Below are 15812 nucleotides of genomic sequence, written 5' to 3'. Positions count from 1 at the left end.
CGTTACAAGCCGCTACGGGACATCCACGAGGGCAAGTGGGCCAAAGGGCCTGAGTCCACGCTGTATGACTCCAGAGATGCTGCCTGACCTGCTGAGTTATGCCAGCACTTTTTGTCCTTTTGTGCATTAACCAGCATCTGCAGATCCCTGTTTCTACACAACAAGAGTTGCACATTTTTGCATGAAGCATGTTGGTGTTTAGGTGGGTTTAGCTCTGGGGGACAGTGGTGTGGAGCAGAGGAGGTCTGGGCTTTCCACAGGGACAATAATTGCCCAGGGCTAAATGTAAACAAGACTCCTCCAACCTGAAAACAAACACAAATTGCTGGAGTAACTCAGTGGGACAGGCAGCATCTCTGGAGAGAAGGAATGGGTGACGTTTTGGGGTCCAGACCGTGTGTCAGGGGAGAGGAGGTCTAGAGAAATAGAATGGAATACTTTATTGTCACATGTGACTAAGCACAGTGAAATAAACTCTTTACTTGCAGGCCCAACGTGTACAAATAGAGGGCTAATAATAATAATACAAATGAGGTGTGAAAAAGACAGGTTTGCAGGGTTTGGGAGCTGGAGGAATCACAGAGGGAGCAGCGAGAGAAGGTGTTACAGAGCATTTGTCAGAGAGAGGAGGAGAACTTATAAAGTCATAGAGTGATACAGTGTGGAAACAGGCCCTTCAGCCCAACTCGCCCACCGGGCCAACATGTCCCAGCCCACGAAGTCCCCCCACGGGGTCCAACAACCAGTGTCCATGTTACACAGAAAAGCTGGAGAAACTCAGCGGGTGCAGCAGCATCTATGGAGCGAAGGAGATAGGCAACGTTTCGGGCTGAAACCCTTCTTCTGAAGAAGGGTTTCGGCCCGAAACGTTGCCTATCTCCTTCGCTCCATAGATGCTGCTGCACCCGCTGAGTTTCTCCAGCTTTTCTGTGTAACCTTCGATACTCCAGCATCTGCAGTTCCCTCTTAAACAAAGTCCTATCCATGTACCTGTCTAACTGTTACAGGGATAGCCCCAGCCTCAACTACCTCCTCTGGCAGTTTGGTACATACACCCACCACCATTTGTGTGAAAAAAAGTTACCCACTCATATTCCTATTAAATCTTTTCCCCTTCACCTGAAACCTTTGTCCTGTGGTCCTCGATGCCCCGTCTCTGGCAGGCAAGAGACTCTGAGCATCATGATTTTATACCCCTTCAGTTCTCGTCTAACTTGCCCAGCCAGAGTCTACTGAGGCGGCCGGCAGGGGCGCCCTGGTTGCATTGCAACAGCAGCCGGCGCCTCGCTGCCCCAGTGTGTGTGTGTGTGTGTGTGAGTCGGGACAAGGCGGTCTGTGTGTGCCCGGAGCTGTCGAGTGTCACGGGCACTCCTCTGGCTGGGTGCCTCGGCCCTTTTACCCCATCTCCTACCACCCCTAACGCTTTTGCTTCTCTCCCTCTCCCCCCCTCCCTCCCGCCTCTCTCCCTTCCTCTTCACACAGGGCGACATCGAAGCGGACAGCGAGACAGTGTTCGAGTTGGCTGCTCATGTCTTGCAGGTAAGAGCGGCTCCGGCTTGTCTGTGTGTTAGTGTGTGTGTACTAAGCACGGGATCCCCGCTGGTCTCCGGACTCCCCTCTACCGACCCCTTGCTTTCCTCTCCATCCACCCCCGATTTAGCTGCCTGTCCCTTTGATAAACCAGTGTGTGTGTGTGTGGCCCCGACTCTTTACATCCTGAACAATTGCTGCCAGTCCCCTCTTCAGCTATGTTCATCTCGTGTCCTTCACACACACACACACACACACACGTAAATCTACCATTTACCTGCCGGCCCTTTATTTAACAGCCACGCCAGCCTGGAAGTTTTATCATTTTAGTGTGTTTTTTTTTCTTAAAGTTCTGCCGAGAAGCTAATCCTTTAAAATTATTTCCCTCTCCAGGAATCGAAGGGCGATTACATCAGGTAAGAAATAAACTGTTGCAGCCATTATTACATTTTTGCTGTCGACAACAAGTTGTGGAAATGTTCACGTATTTATTGTGGAAACTCAGTTGGGGGATTGTGAAACTTGAGTAGTTACCCCCCCACTCCTCCCTCCCTCCCCATGTTATTTCAACCCACAGCCCCGATGCATCATCATGGATGTGCAGCGTTTTGGGCGATGACAGTAGATTTTGTCCCCCTCCTCTCTCCCCCTCCTCCTGCTCCCATGTTTTACTGTAGGCGGAAGCAATGTGAGATTGTGTCTTGGATCTAGCAAGCTCCCTTTTTTGTGTCGGACTGGGAACAATACAAACCTCTGATGTGTGCTTGCAGCACGGCGATCAAATTCATCAGCTGCTTGGTTTTAGAGCTGGGATTGTATGTGTGTGTGTGTGCAGCTTTCTCTCCCAGTTGCCCTGTTGGGGCCTCACCCTTCATAAACTTGACCTCACGGTTAGTGGGACGCTGCCGTGTGACTGGAAACTGCTGGTGTAACCTGCCCACGCTAAAATGCCAGCATATTTATCCTCGGGGGAGGGAAATAGAAGCCTGGATTGTTGTATTTTACAGTTGATTTTAAAAAGGTTTAACATTTTAGGTAAGGATTTTCTATTAAACCGGCCAGTGCATATTAAAAAATAGACACAAATTGCTGGAGTAACTCAGACGTGACAGGCAGCATCTCTGGAGGGAAGGAATGGGTGACGTTTCGGGTCCAGACCCTTCTTCAGACTGAGAGTCAGGGGAGAGGGAGACAGATAGAGATATGGAAGGGTAAGGTGTGAAAACACAGATCGATGGGGATGATGATGAAATAAATGTAGAGTGGTTCATTGTTAGCTGAGGGGAGGGTGACAACGAGGCGTACAATCATGTAATCAGGAGGACAGTGAAACTATTTGTTTAAGAAGGAACTGCAGATGCTGGAAAATCGAAGGTAGACAAAAATGCTGGAGAGACTCAGCGGGTGCAGCAGCATCTATGGAGCGAAGGAAATAGGCAACGTTTCGGACCAAAACCCTTCTTCAGACTATATTTCAGGACAGTGAAACTAGTCGGCGAACTAGGATGGGGGAGGGACGGAGAGAGAGGGAAAGCAAGGGTAACTTGGAGCGATCAATATTCAGACCGATGATAGACACAAAAAGCTGGAGTAACTCATTAGACAGCATCTCTGGAGAAAAGGAACAGGTGATGTTTCTGGCCGAGACCCTTCTTCAGACTGAAACGTCACCTATTTCTTTTCTCCAGAGATGCTGTCTGACCCGTTGAGTTACTCCAGCTTTTTGTATCAATCCTCAGTTAAAACCAACACCTGAAGTTCCTACTCAATATTCATACCACTGCCCAAGCAAAATAAAAAATACCTTGTTAAAACAGGATTATTGGTTGTATGAGAAACAAGCCCACTGCCCCACTGACGCTTGTAACTTTATTTTGCCTTTTCCTGTAAAAATAAGCAGCTGTGAATTAAAAAAAAAAAGTCTCACCACCAAAGTCTTTGCCCTTAAATAAAACTCTGAATGTCAAACTAAAATAAGCACCATGCAATTTATTTTAAATGTAAGAAACCAAAGGACTTTGTAAAGTAATCTTGGAGGAGCCAAAGGATTGTCACACCCTGTTTGTAATGGAGAGTGATCATAAATTGTGTGTGTATATAGTTCACAAGCTGGTTTAAATTTGGAGTTCATACTCGAATTAATCGTAAATTTGAATTTCCAATTGAATTTATATAGGTAATTTTTAAGCTTTGGAGTCCTACAGTGTGGAAACAGGACATTCGGCCCAACTTGTCTACGCTGACCAACATGTCCCATCTACACTATTTCCACTTTTGGCCCATTTCCCTCTAAATCCATCCTTTAACGCAGCACAAAAAATTCTGAAGATTTGGGTTCCTATTCAGAATTTACTTTATCAGACATTAGATTTTACAGATACAGCACAGAAACAGGCCCTTCAGCCCATCTAGTCCACGCCGACCATCGTTTGCCCCGTATACTAGCAATTCTACACACTGGGAACAATTTACCAAAGTCAATTAACATACATACCTTTACGTCTTTGGAATGTGGGAGGAAACCGGAGCACCCTGAGAAAACCCACGCAGGTCACAGGGAGAACATACAAACTCCGTACAGACTACACCTGTACTCGGGATCGAACCCGGGTCTCTGGCGCTGTAAGGCAGCAACTCTACCGCTGCACCACCATGCCGGCTCCAAATTATTATTTGAACGTTTGCTTTAAGTGGCCAATCCCTTATCGCAGTCAACAGTACTCTCACCCGTGAGTTGGGGAGTGTTTGTTCAATTTCCACGGTAAATTTGTCCAAATTCTCACAGTAAATTGGAAGCTAAAGAGGGAGTTAGATGTGGCCCTTGTGGCTAAAGGGATCAGGGGGTATGGAGAGAAGGCAGGAACAGGATACTGAGTTGGATGATCAGCCATGATCATATTGAATGGCGGTGCAGGCTCGAAGGGCCGAATGGCCTACTCCTGCACCTATTTTCTATGTTTCTATGTAACTATCTCTTGCTGCGCTGGGAGCGCTATATTAATGAGACACCAATGTACAGTTGAGATGTTTAATTGAGGCCTGTTTACACGCTAAAAATGATCCGATGAAATTGATTTGCAAAGATCCGAGAGATAGTTCACAGTGAACTCACATGTAGGGGCGGCACGGTGGTGCAGCGGTAGAGTTGCTTCCTTACCGCGCCAGAGACCCGGGTTCGATCCTGACTGCGGGTGCTGTCTGTACGGAGTTTGTACGTTCTCCCCGTGACCGTGTGGGTTTTCTCCGGGTGCTCTGGCTTCCTCCCACACTCCAACGATGTGTAGGTTAATTGGCTTTGGTTAAAAAATATCCAAAATGTCCCTTGTGTGTGTAGGATAGTGCTAGTGTGCCGGGATCGCTGGAGGGGCCGAAGGGCCTGTCTCCACGCGGCATTTCTAAACTAAATTAATAATTATCCCCAAATTCACTTTTAGAATCCAATTATCTGTCATTTACAAACTGATTGTGGGAAATTGGCTACAACATCTCAGCGTCATCTTGGGGACTCCTGACATTGAGAAAGGCATAACTCAGATGAAGGTCATTCTTTCCCATTGGTAAAAGTCCCATTAAAATGTCCCTTGCGTTTGGAGTTGAGGAATATTCAAATCACTACAAAATTAGGTCAGGCCCTTACCCTGTAGGATTCAGCAATGCGTTAATGTGTAAATCTGTTTTGCAAGTGTAATTAATAACTAGAAAGGGGACAGTTTCCAGGGAATTTTGAACAAAAGCCTTACCACATGCATGCTATTTTTATCACAGTGATGGGACAGCATTCACAATGTTAATTGTCTGAACAAGGAGAGGACATTGTGGAATATAGATTGATATGGCCACTTCTCTCTCTTCCTAATCAGCAATTTTGTGGAATTATTGGATAGGTAATGTGTACTTGAAATATTTTAATTATGGCCATTATCTTTTTTTTTATAAAGCGAGTGAACATATGTGTTGTATTGTGCAATTCGTAATACAGGTCCACCACCAATTTTTCTGGCAAATGGTGGTCTGGCACCTCCTTAAATCCGGACAGAATTACGAGAGTGCACTTGAAGTCCTCCCGAAAATGTGGTGCCCAGGCCGGGTGAGGCGGCCGATCTCGACCTCATCGGGACTTCCGCGGCCGATCGGCGGGCCAGAATTTACCCCCCTCCCCCGCAGCCTGGGCTGTGGAATCCTGACCAGTCGGAGCCAGCAGATCCGTCCCTACAGCCGACTCCCGAGGCTGCCTTTGGTTCCAGTACCGATGGGCTCCTCTCGGAGGCCGTGACCTCTGTTGGACCGGCAAAATGGATGATCCACCAAGCTCTGGAACCAAAGGTGGCAGATAATCAGTGGTGGACCTGTATCAAATTTTTCATACCATAAGCATAATGGTATGGATATGGCTTTGTGTATAATAATTTAAGGTCCAAAATAATACCTAGTTGATGGCATTTACCTTTATAGACTCGCTGGCCTTGGTTTTTGAGGTTTCCTTTACTTTGGTGGCCTGCATTACCCTTGATAATCCTCCCAGTCTTTAACACAAGAGGGATGATGTAATTTCACTAGATGATGTTTGCCGACACCATTCCTGCTCTCTACCACAATCTGCCATCCCCTGTCTCGAATTCACCAATGGTAAAGTTGAGACACAAGATAATGCAGATGCTGGAATGACGAACAAATCACCATGAGCTGGTCAGGCAGCATCTGTGGGCGAAATGGACAGGCGACAGTTCGGCTTGGGACCCCTCCTCAGACCCTGTCTGAAAAAGACAATGATGATGAAGAAGGGTCTCGACCTGAAACGTCACCTCGCCCCTTTCTCCAGAGATGCCGCCTGTCCTGCTGAGTTAACCCAGTTTTTTGTGCCTATCTTTATTTTAATCCAACATGTGCAGTTCCTTCCTATAGGGCGATTTCACTAAAGGTCACTGGAGCGTAGATCCGCACCCACGTGACCAAAATTCTCAAGTGGAGGACACTCGAGGGTCCGGTATATGTTAGTGGATGGGAAAAAACGCATTTTCCCACCGGTTAAAAACATAGAAAGCGGCGAGGTTGTGAGCTGCAATTTACTGTGCCAGTCGGGGTGACCGTGAGGCACAGCTACCTAGAATTACAGGAAAAAAAAAGATGGCAAGTAAGGTAAATTACAAGAGGGAACTGAAGGTGCCAAACCGGCAGAAGTGAACAGCCAACATTTGCCGTGGATATTTAAAGGTCCAAAATATCGGGAATTATCGCGTTTGCTCGCTGAATTTCATCAAAAGTAAGGCATTATTAACTTACTTTTGATGAAATTCAGCGAGCAAAAGCGATAATTCCCGATATTTTGGACCTTTAAATATCCACGGCAAATGTCGGCTGTTCACTTCCGCCGGTTTGGCACCTTCAGTTCCCTCTTGAATTTACCTTACTTGCTATCTTTTTTTTTCCCTGTAAATCTAGGTAGCTGTGCCTCACGGTCACCCCGACTGGCACAGTAAATTGCAGCTCACAACCTCGCCGTTTTCTATGTTTTTAACGGGTGGGGAAATGCGTTTTTTCCCATCCACTAACATGTACCGGAACCCTCGAGTGTCCTCCACTTGAGAATTTTGGTCACGTGGGTGCGGATCTACGCTCCAGTGACCTTTAGTGAAATCACCCTATACATGATATGGCATTTTAAGTCTGCAGCAATACTGAAGCATTAGAGGAAAAATAGTGACAATCAATTATTCCTTCAAGGTTCGGTTTTAGTAAAGCTATTTGTAACATGCAAAAATGAATTTGATATTTTCACTTATAACAGTGGGTGGCACAGCGGTAGAGTTGCTGCCTTACAGCGCTTACAGCGTCAGAGACCCGGGTTCGATCCTGAAAAGGATGTTGTCACACATCAGATGACCTAATTTTCCAGACTGTGTCTGGAGCACAACAATAAGGTTAACAGAGAAAACATAGACTGCCTGAAGCTGTGGGACAATAAAATATTGTAGCCTATATTTTAATAAATGTGTCGGAAGAAACTGCAGTGCTGGTTTACACCAAAGATAGACACAAAATGCTGGAGCAATTCAGTGGGACAGGCAGCATCTCGGGAGAGAAGGAGTGGGTGGCGTTTCGCGTTGAGACCCGAAACGTCAGCGGTATAGTTGCTGCCTTACAGCGAATGAAGCACCAGAGACCTGGGTTCGATCCCAACTAAGGGTGTTTTCTGTACGGAGTTTGTACGTTCTCCCCGTGACCTGCGTGAGTTTTCTCAGAGATCCTCGGTTTCCTCCCACACTCCAAAGATGTACAGGTTAGTAGGTTAATTGGCTTGGTGAATGTAAAAAATGTCCCTAGTGGGTGTAGGATAGAGTTAATGTGTGGGGATAGCTGGTCGGCGCGGATCCGGTGGGCCGAAGGGCCTGTTTCCTCACTATCTCTAAACTAAACCAACCTTTAGACTGAGAGTCTGGGGAGAGGGTGTCTCGAAATATGGAAGGGTAAGGTGTGAAAACGACAGATCAAACCAGACGATAATAAGGAATGTAGAATGGTTCATTGTGTAGGAAGGAACTGCAGATGCTGGTTTACACCAATGATAGACACAAAATGCTGGAGTAACGCAGCCATTCCTTCTCTCCAGAGATGCTGCCTGTCCCGCTAAGTTACTCCAGCATATTGAGTCTATCGAGAATGGTTCACTGTTAGCTATGGGGAAGGTGACATGGAGGCATACAAGCAGCAAATTACTCAGAAGGACAGTGAAACTACATGGAGAACAGGGTGGGGGGCGGACAGGGAGAGAGGGAAAGCAAGGGTTACTTGAAGTTGGAGAAATCATTGTTCATTTGTATAGTAGAGAGGAACTAAGACCCACTTCAGTCTGAGTGTGGCAGTAACTATTTCAGCCAGCCCCTGTCTGGATCTTTCTGAATGAGGATTTTGTTGGAGCCCCTGACTCCTGTTAGCAACTTTGTTTAGAGTTTAGAGACACAGCGCGGAAACAGGCCCTTTGCCCACCGAGTCCGCGCCGACCAACGACACCCGTACACTAGCACTATCTAGCACACGAGGGATCATTTACAATTTTTACTGGAACCAATTAACCTACAAACCTGTACGTCTTTGGCGTGTGGGAGGAAAGCGGGACTCTGGAGAAAACCCACGGGAGAGAACGTACAAACTCCGTACAGACAGCACCCGCATTCAGGATCAAACCCGGGTCTCTGGCGCTGTGAGGCAGCAAGTCTACAGCTGCGCCACCGTGCCGTCGCTGGTTAGCCCCTAAGTTAATGTCATTTAACCTAACATTGCATTTGCAAACAAAGTTGGCCAATAATTCTGGCTGCAACTCGACGGCTGGGCCACTGTGCCACCTCTGTGTGCTGCACGTTTGTTAGGGGTGCGTGTAGTGCTGTGTTGCCTGGATCATACTAGTGCTGCTGCTGCTGCTGCTGTTGACGTGCCCTCTGTACTTCTCACTGAACTGGTTTGATCTCTAGCCTGTTAATGGAGTGAGGGACTTGCTGGACCATGAGAGTGTGTGTGTGTGACCTGACTGTTAATGTCTGCTGTTGCTGATAGTTCACAGCGTGTCGAGGATACCCATTTCTGAGCTGTTCCACATCCCTCCCATTTAGCATAATTGCAGTGGCTGAACGCACAATAAAGTGCTGGCCCTGTTTGTCTCATACCCTTGGCTCACCCCACCCCCTCCCCTCCCCACTCCCTCTCTAATTTCTAAATTTCAATACTTAACCCTTCCCCTGATATCTGATTTCAGACGGACTTTTTAAATTTTTAATCAAAATTTATGTAAAAAATATGTACAATACTGGAACAATGCAAAAAAAATATTCCGCCGTTCTCAGAGGCGTTACATACATTCAATACTGTTTATACATAATTACACAATGTTACTCCCCGCGACTAGTGGGGACAAACACCGTTGAAGCAGGCCCCTCTTCAAGCCAATAATTCAGTGGCGTCATGACTTGGGTGTCTCATCCACTCTCACCTCAGCCAGCACGAGAGTGCTATTGATCCACATTAATCAGTCAGGAATCCCAATGAAATGTTCCTATAGTGGTCCCCACACATGACAGTGCAGGAGCGATGAGAGAGAGAAAAATGGCAAACAAAGAAAGGGAAGTCTGAAGAAGAGTTCCGATCCGAAACATCATGTATTCTTTTTCTCCAAAGATGCTTCCTGACCCATTGAGTTTAGACATTTGGTTTAGATGTACAGTGCAGAAACAGGCCTTTCAGCCCATCGATTCTGCACTGACCAGCGAACCCTGTACACTAGCACTATCCTACACACTAGAGACAATTTACTTTTTTTTTTAAACCTAAGCCAATGAACCTACAAAACCTGTATGTCTTTGGAGTGTGGTAGGAAACCGGAGCTCTCAGGGGGAACCCCACACGGTCACGGAGAGAACGCACAGACTATGTACAGACAGGATCCCGTAGTCAGGATCGAACCCGGGTGTCTGGCCCTGTCAGGCAACAACTCTACCCCTGCGCCACCGTGCCACTCAGCACTCCAACACTTTGTGTCTAATGCAATCCCCTTGTCACAATAAAGAATGCCCTTTCTGCCCTCTGAGAAAGAGATTGTGCAGTGGTCCTTTCAACAAATCTTCGCATCTTATGTGTAATAGTCCATTTTGGTTTGTGCTTTTTATATTTGCACAGTGTGGGAGATTATACCATCCTATTGACCATTGCAAATAACTAGCATAAGGCTTCTTTCTATCTTTCTTGGAAAGTCTGCATGGTGAATGCAGCTGGAAAAAAAAAGGGGTAATGTGTGCCCAGGTGATTTGGAATGATAAAGATAATACTAATATTTTTCTGCGAAACCACTCAAGTGCCCACCTTGGTCACTAGTTTAGTTTATTGTCAAGTGTACCGAGGTACAGTCAAAAGCTTTTTCATTGAGTGTTTTCCAGTCAGCAGAAAGACTATCAGAATAGTACTTCATTTGCCAAGTCAGTCATACAAATAAAAAGCAACAGAACACACAAAACACATTTTAATATAAACATCCACCACAGTGATTTCTACACATTCCTCACTGTGATGGAAGGCGAAATAAAGTTCAAGTCCCTTCCCTTTATTCTCCCGCAATCGTGGGCCTCGATCCCTCCGTTAACGGGATAATCTTCACTCCCGTAGCGGCGGCGGTTGGGCCCTCCGCGTTGAGGCGTTTAGCTCCCGCATCGGGGGGGATGTCAGCTCCCCTGCGCTGGGCGATCGGACCTCGTGTCAGGGCTGGTCGAACCTTCTGCGTCGTTGGAGCTCCCGACTCGGCCTCTCCCGAGACTGCGAGCTCTTGATGGTAAGTCCGCAGGCCGCGGTTGGAGCGATCCCAGGCATGGGACCGGCTCCGATGTTAAGTCCACGCCTCACGTGGGGCTCACGACAGTCCGAGGAGGCCTCCAGGTCCATCGATGGGAGGCCGTAGCGTGCCCGGAGAATGTGATCTGAAAATCAATCACATCTCTGGCTAGGTAAGAACCTTGAAAAAAGGTTTCCCCAAATCCCTCCCCCCTCCCCCCTCCCCCCCACATAAGACAAACCGGAGAACTTTAAAACAAACTTTTAATAAATACAAAAAATTTAAAAAAGATGAAAAACGAACAGACTGCTGATGGAGCTGCCATTGTATAACGCCCCTGGTGGTATCCAATATTACAATCATACAGGATAAAGGGAATAACGTTTTTTGCAAGATAAAGTCTAGAAAGGTCCAATTAAAGAGAGTCCGAGGGTCATTAATGAGGTTAATGGCCTCTCTCTAGTTGAGCGGTAGTTTAGGACCGCTCGCTAGTTGGTGACAGGATGGTTCCTAGCTGGGAAGAAAATGTCCCTGAATCTGGAATAGAATTGTCCCTGAAAATCCTAGTTTGTCCAACCTCTCCATATAAACAATACCCTCTAATCCAGACAGCTTTTTTGTCAAACACTCCTCCACATACATCCTGTCATGGGGCAACCAGAACTGCACTCGATTCTTCAAATGCGGCCTCACCAAATTTTTATAAAACTGCAACATGACTTCCTAAACCTTATGCTCAATGCCTGACCAATGACACCATGGGCCATCTTCGCCATTTCTTCAATGGACACAAAATGCTGGAATAACTCAGCAGGTCAGGCAGCATCTCTGGACAGTAGGAATAGGTGATGTTTCAGGTCGAGACCCTTCTTCAGACTGGTCTTGTGAGGTTATCACTTCTCTGCTGCAATCACTGATACAGTATCTGCTGTGTTTCACCAAATGAGGAGCGTGGAAGGAACTATTTCTGAAACAGAGTTAATATTCAATAAATTTAGTCCCCTGGCTTTGAAAGAGTTACAGTGAAAACAAGCTCAAATGGTTAATTAAATTACAACAGGACCACAGGATAGAATTACTTCCATATTTTAGTTTTAATAATAAATTGCCAATGTATAAAATTGAATTCAATTAAATTCCTCAATAACCCTTTATGCCCCCTCCCCTTTCCTTCACATTTGCTAAACCACAAAGAAATGCAGTGTACAACTAATTGCAAAGTGATGCACAAAAAGGCCTTAAGCCACATTTGCATTGTGGTTCAACCTGAGATCATGTATCAGAATGTGACCCCCCCCTCCCCACATGCCAATCTGCTACACGTCTCCGCAGTTTAGCTCCACTATTAATATAGAGAGATGGAGAACTAAGCTATGGGACGAGCTTCAACATTTTCCAGACATCCTAGATGCAGATTTTCATCGATGGTTTGAAAGATACTACAGGCTTTTCAGCCCACCGAGTCCATGCCAAACATCGATCAATCGATTGAGTCGGAAGAAGGGTCTCGACCCGAAACATCACCCATTCTTTTTCTCCAGAGATACAGACTGCCCCCCTGAGTTACTCCAGCATTTTGGGTGTGTTATCTTCTGAACATCGATCACCCGTTCACAATAATTCTATGTTATCCCATTGATGCGTCCTCTCCCTACACATTGGGGGCGATCCACAGGAGGCCAATTAACCTACAAACCCGCACGTCTTTGGGACATGGGGGAGGAAACCGGGGCACAAGAAGGAAACCCCTGCGGTAACGGGGAGAGCGTGCAAACTCCACACAGACAGCACCCAGGGTCAGGATTGAACTGGGGTCTCTGGAGCTGTGAGGCACCACAGCCACTGTGTTGTCCTTCCATTCTTAAGGTGTGGAGCCTACCTCACACTTTATCTACCGCAATGGGGACCCTCGGACTATCTTTGATCAGACTTTACTGGACTTTCCCTTGCGCAAAACATTATTTACGCTATTCCCTTTATCATGTGTCCATACACCGTGGTTGGTGCGATTGTAATCATGTATTGTCTTTCCACTGACTGGTTAGCACGCAACAAAAGCTTTTCACTGGGTACACGTAACAATAAACCAAACTCAAACTCATGTCATCTCTCGCTTCTGGAGAGTACAAGTGTAAATGTTAGATTAATGGCATTTGTTGTCCACCATCCCCATCATTTGATCGCAGGTTTGTTCAATGCAACCTGTTGATTGGGGAAATAGACACAAAATGCTGGAGTATCTCAGCGGAACAGGCAGCATCTCGGGAGAGAAGAAATAGGCGACGTTTTTGGGTTGGGACCCTTCTTCAGACTCGACCCCAAACGTCACCTGAGTTCCTCTTCTCCACGGATGCTGTCTGGCCCACTGAGTTACTCCGGCATTTTGTGTCTATTTTCAGTGTAAGCCAGCATCTGCAGTTCCTTCCTACACCTTAGATTGTGGAATTGCTTTAAACGGCAGTGCTGTGACGTAGTCTGAGGGCCAGTGTGTGTCGGATATCATGCTGTTAATATCTTCAAAGCAGATCCATGCCACCTGGAACAAGAATGGATTGTGCAAACACCATGTTGAACAAGCAGCTCTTCAATCTCGTTTCGTGCAATTTTCCTTCGCTTGGTGCTTGGTACGGGCTGGGCAAGTAAATCAATTTAATGATCATGACAAATAGACCAAGTTACTTATCTCCTTTGTGGCCAGAAAGCAGGGTTATTTTTAACTCTGACACTAGTGTACATATCCTGGCCTTTTCTTACCGCCAGTGTCCTCCCTTCTACTTTCAGTCTGACGAAGGATCCCAACCCCAATAGTCACCGTCCTTTTTTCTCCAGAGACGCTGCCAGAGCCGCTGCGTTACCCCAGCACTTTGTGTAAAGCAGCATCTGCGGTTCCTTTCTACACAATTGTGTATATAGGAAATACTAGCACTACCTTTGGATGCATTTACAAACCATGTTCTCGGGGTATCTAAATCTAAATTTTATTAGTTACTTAAGTTATGACATCGGATGGAAGCTGCATACCAAATCTCGTTGCACCTATGTGCAATGGCAATAACAGATATTATTATTATTATTATTTGAAAATTATTCCTTTTAATTTGACTTCAATCTCCTGCTGTAGCTTTTTTTTTATTGAATGGTGTCATAAAGGCACCAACATAGGGTGCATTGCAGCAAAGAAATTATGTTACAGTTGCCCACGCCGACAAACTTGTCCCATCTACACTAGTCCCACCTGACTGCGGTTTGGCCCACATCACTCTAAACCTATCCCATCTGTCTACCTGTCTAAATGTTTCTTAAATATTGCGATAAGACCCGCCTGAACTACCTCCTCCGGCACCTCGTTCCATGTACCCACCAACCTTTGTGTAAAAAAAGTTACCCATCAGGTTCCTGGTAAATCTTTCCCCCCCCCATCTTAAACCTAAGTCATCTGCCTCTCTACTCCCCTACTCTGGGCAATAGACACTCAGCGTTTACCCAATATATTTCCCTCATGATCTTGTTCACCTCTATAAGATCAACCCCTCATCCTCCTGCGCTCCAAGGAATAGAGTCCTAGCTTGCTGAACCTCTCCCTGTAACTCCTGGTAACATCCTCGTAAATCTTCTCTGCACCCTTTCCAGCTTGACCACATCTTTCCTATAACATGCTGCCCAGAAATTCTCTAAATCTTCTTCAAAAAGAAAACACATATACCAAAGAGCAAATGATTGCAAGGAGACCTATTTCTAGCAGACAACAGCAGTCCTAACTCACTTGGGGAATTCTGAATTTGACCTAGTTTAGAAGTGGCTTCTCATAATGTAAACCAATCCCTCTTGTCGGGTAGATGAAATAATCTTGGTTTTTGTTTGAATAATTTCCATGTGTAAACCAGTGGTAATTATTCTCTGATAAATGTGGTTCCATGGTTTAGAATTTTCTCGGCTGGCAACATTATTTGGATACAACCCTCTTACATTGATGCTTAAAAAAAACTGTGTGCATTTTTTCAGTGTGGTCTGTAAGGAATGTACTTATCCCTTTTGAGCCTGGGTTTATTTTGAGCTTCCAGCTTGCACCTCCTGTATAATGTAGTGGGATGGCAAGCGATGTTCACACCAGATCATGTCCAAGAAAAGATTTAAAGTGAGAGGGGAAAAGTTTAAAGGTGATTTACAAGGCAAGTATTTTTTTACAGAGTGGTAGGTGCCTGGAATGTGCTTCTGGGGAAGTGGTGAAAGCAGATACGATCGCAACATTTAAAAGGCATTTAGACAGAGATAGAGACAGGCAGGCAATTGAGGGATGGAGACCACATGTAGGCAGATTTTTCAGTTTAGTTTAGGGATACAACGCGGTAACAGGCCCTTCGGCCCACCGAGTCCGCACTGGCCAGAGATCCCCGCAGATTAACACTACCCGACACACGCTAGGGACAATGTTTACACTTATACCAAGCCAATTCACCTACAATCCTGTACGTCTTCAGAGCATGGGAGGAAACCGAAGATCTCAGAGAAAACCAACGCGGTCACAGGGAGAAGGTACAAACTCCGTAAGATGTGCGGTTGTGGCCCTTGTGGCTAAGGGGATCAGGGGGTATGGAGAGAAGGCAGGTATGGGATACTGAGTTGGATGATCAGCCATGATCATATTGAATGGCGGTGCAGGCTCGAAGGGCCGAATGGCCTACTCCTGCACCTATTTTCTATGTTTCTTTGTTTAAATTGGCATCATAGGCTAAAGTGCTTTATTATTATATGTGGTAGAGCATGTCACCTTCCTCCCCCTGAGGTTCATTGCAGTTCCTGTATCCCCCAAATAGTAACATCCTGGTGGTATCAATAAGTGGCAGGAGGATGCAGCAGTATAGTTGCTGCCTAATGCCCCTGTCCCACTTAGGAAACCTGAATGGAAACCTCTGGAGACTTTGCCAAGGTTTCCGTGCGGTTCCCGGAGGTTTTTGTCAGTTTCCCTAATGGT

The 15812-nt window shown here is 46.1% G+C and overlaps 1 protein-coding gene across 3 annotated transcripts in view; it reads left to right on the top strand.

The window, feature by feature from the left end:
• LOC129704514 (FERM domain-containing protein 4B-like) overlaps nucleotides 1-15812 on the top strand; it is a 265972-nt gene that overhangs the window by 177203 nt on the left and 72957 nt on the right. For all 3 annotated transcript variants that reach the window (XM_055647656.1, XM_055647657.1, XM_055647655.1), the window contains exons 6-7: nucleotides 1483-1539; nucleotides 1924-1946. In XM_055647656.1, the coding sequence (XP_055503631.1) occupies nucleotides 1483-1539; nucleotides 1924-1946 (80 nt within the window). The remainder of the gene's footprint in view (nucleotides 1-1482; nucleotides 1540-1923; nucleotides 1947-15812) is intronic.

This window comes from Leucoraja erinacea, chromosome 16 (genome assembly GCF_028641065.1).
Source record: "Leucoraja erinacea ecotype New England chromosome 16, Leri_hhj_1, whole genome shotgun sequence".
Lineage (NCBI taxonomy): Eukaryota > Metazoa > Chordata > Chondrichthyes > Rajiformes > Rajidae > Leucoraja > Leucoraja erinaceus.
This window is presented reverse-complemented; position numbering and strand designations above follow the sequence as displayed.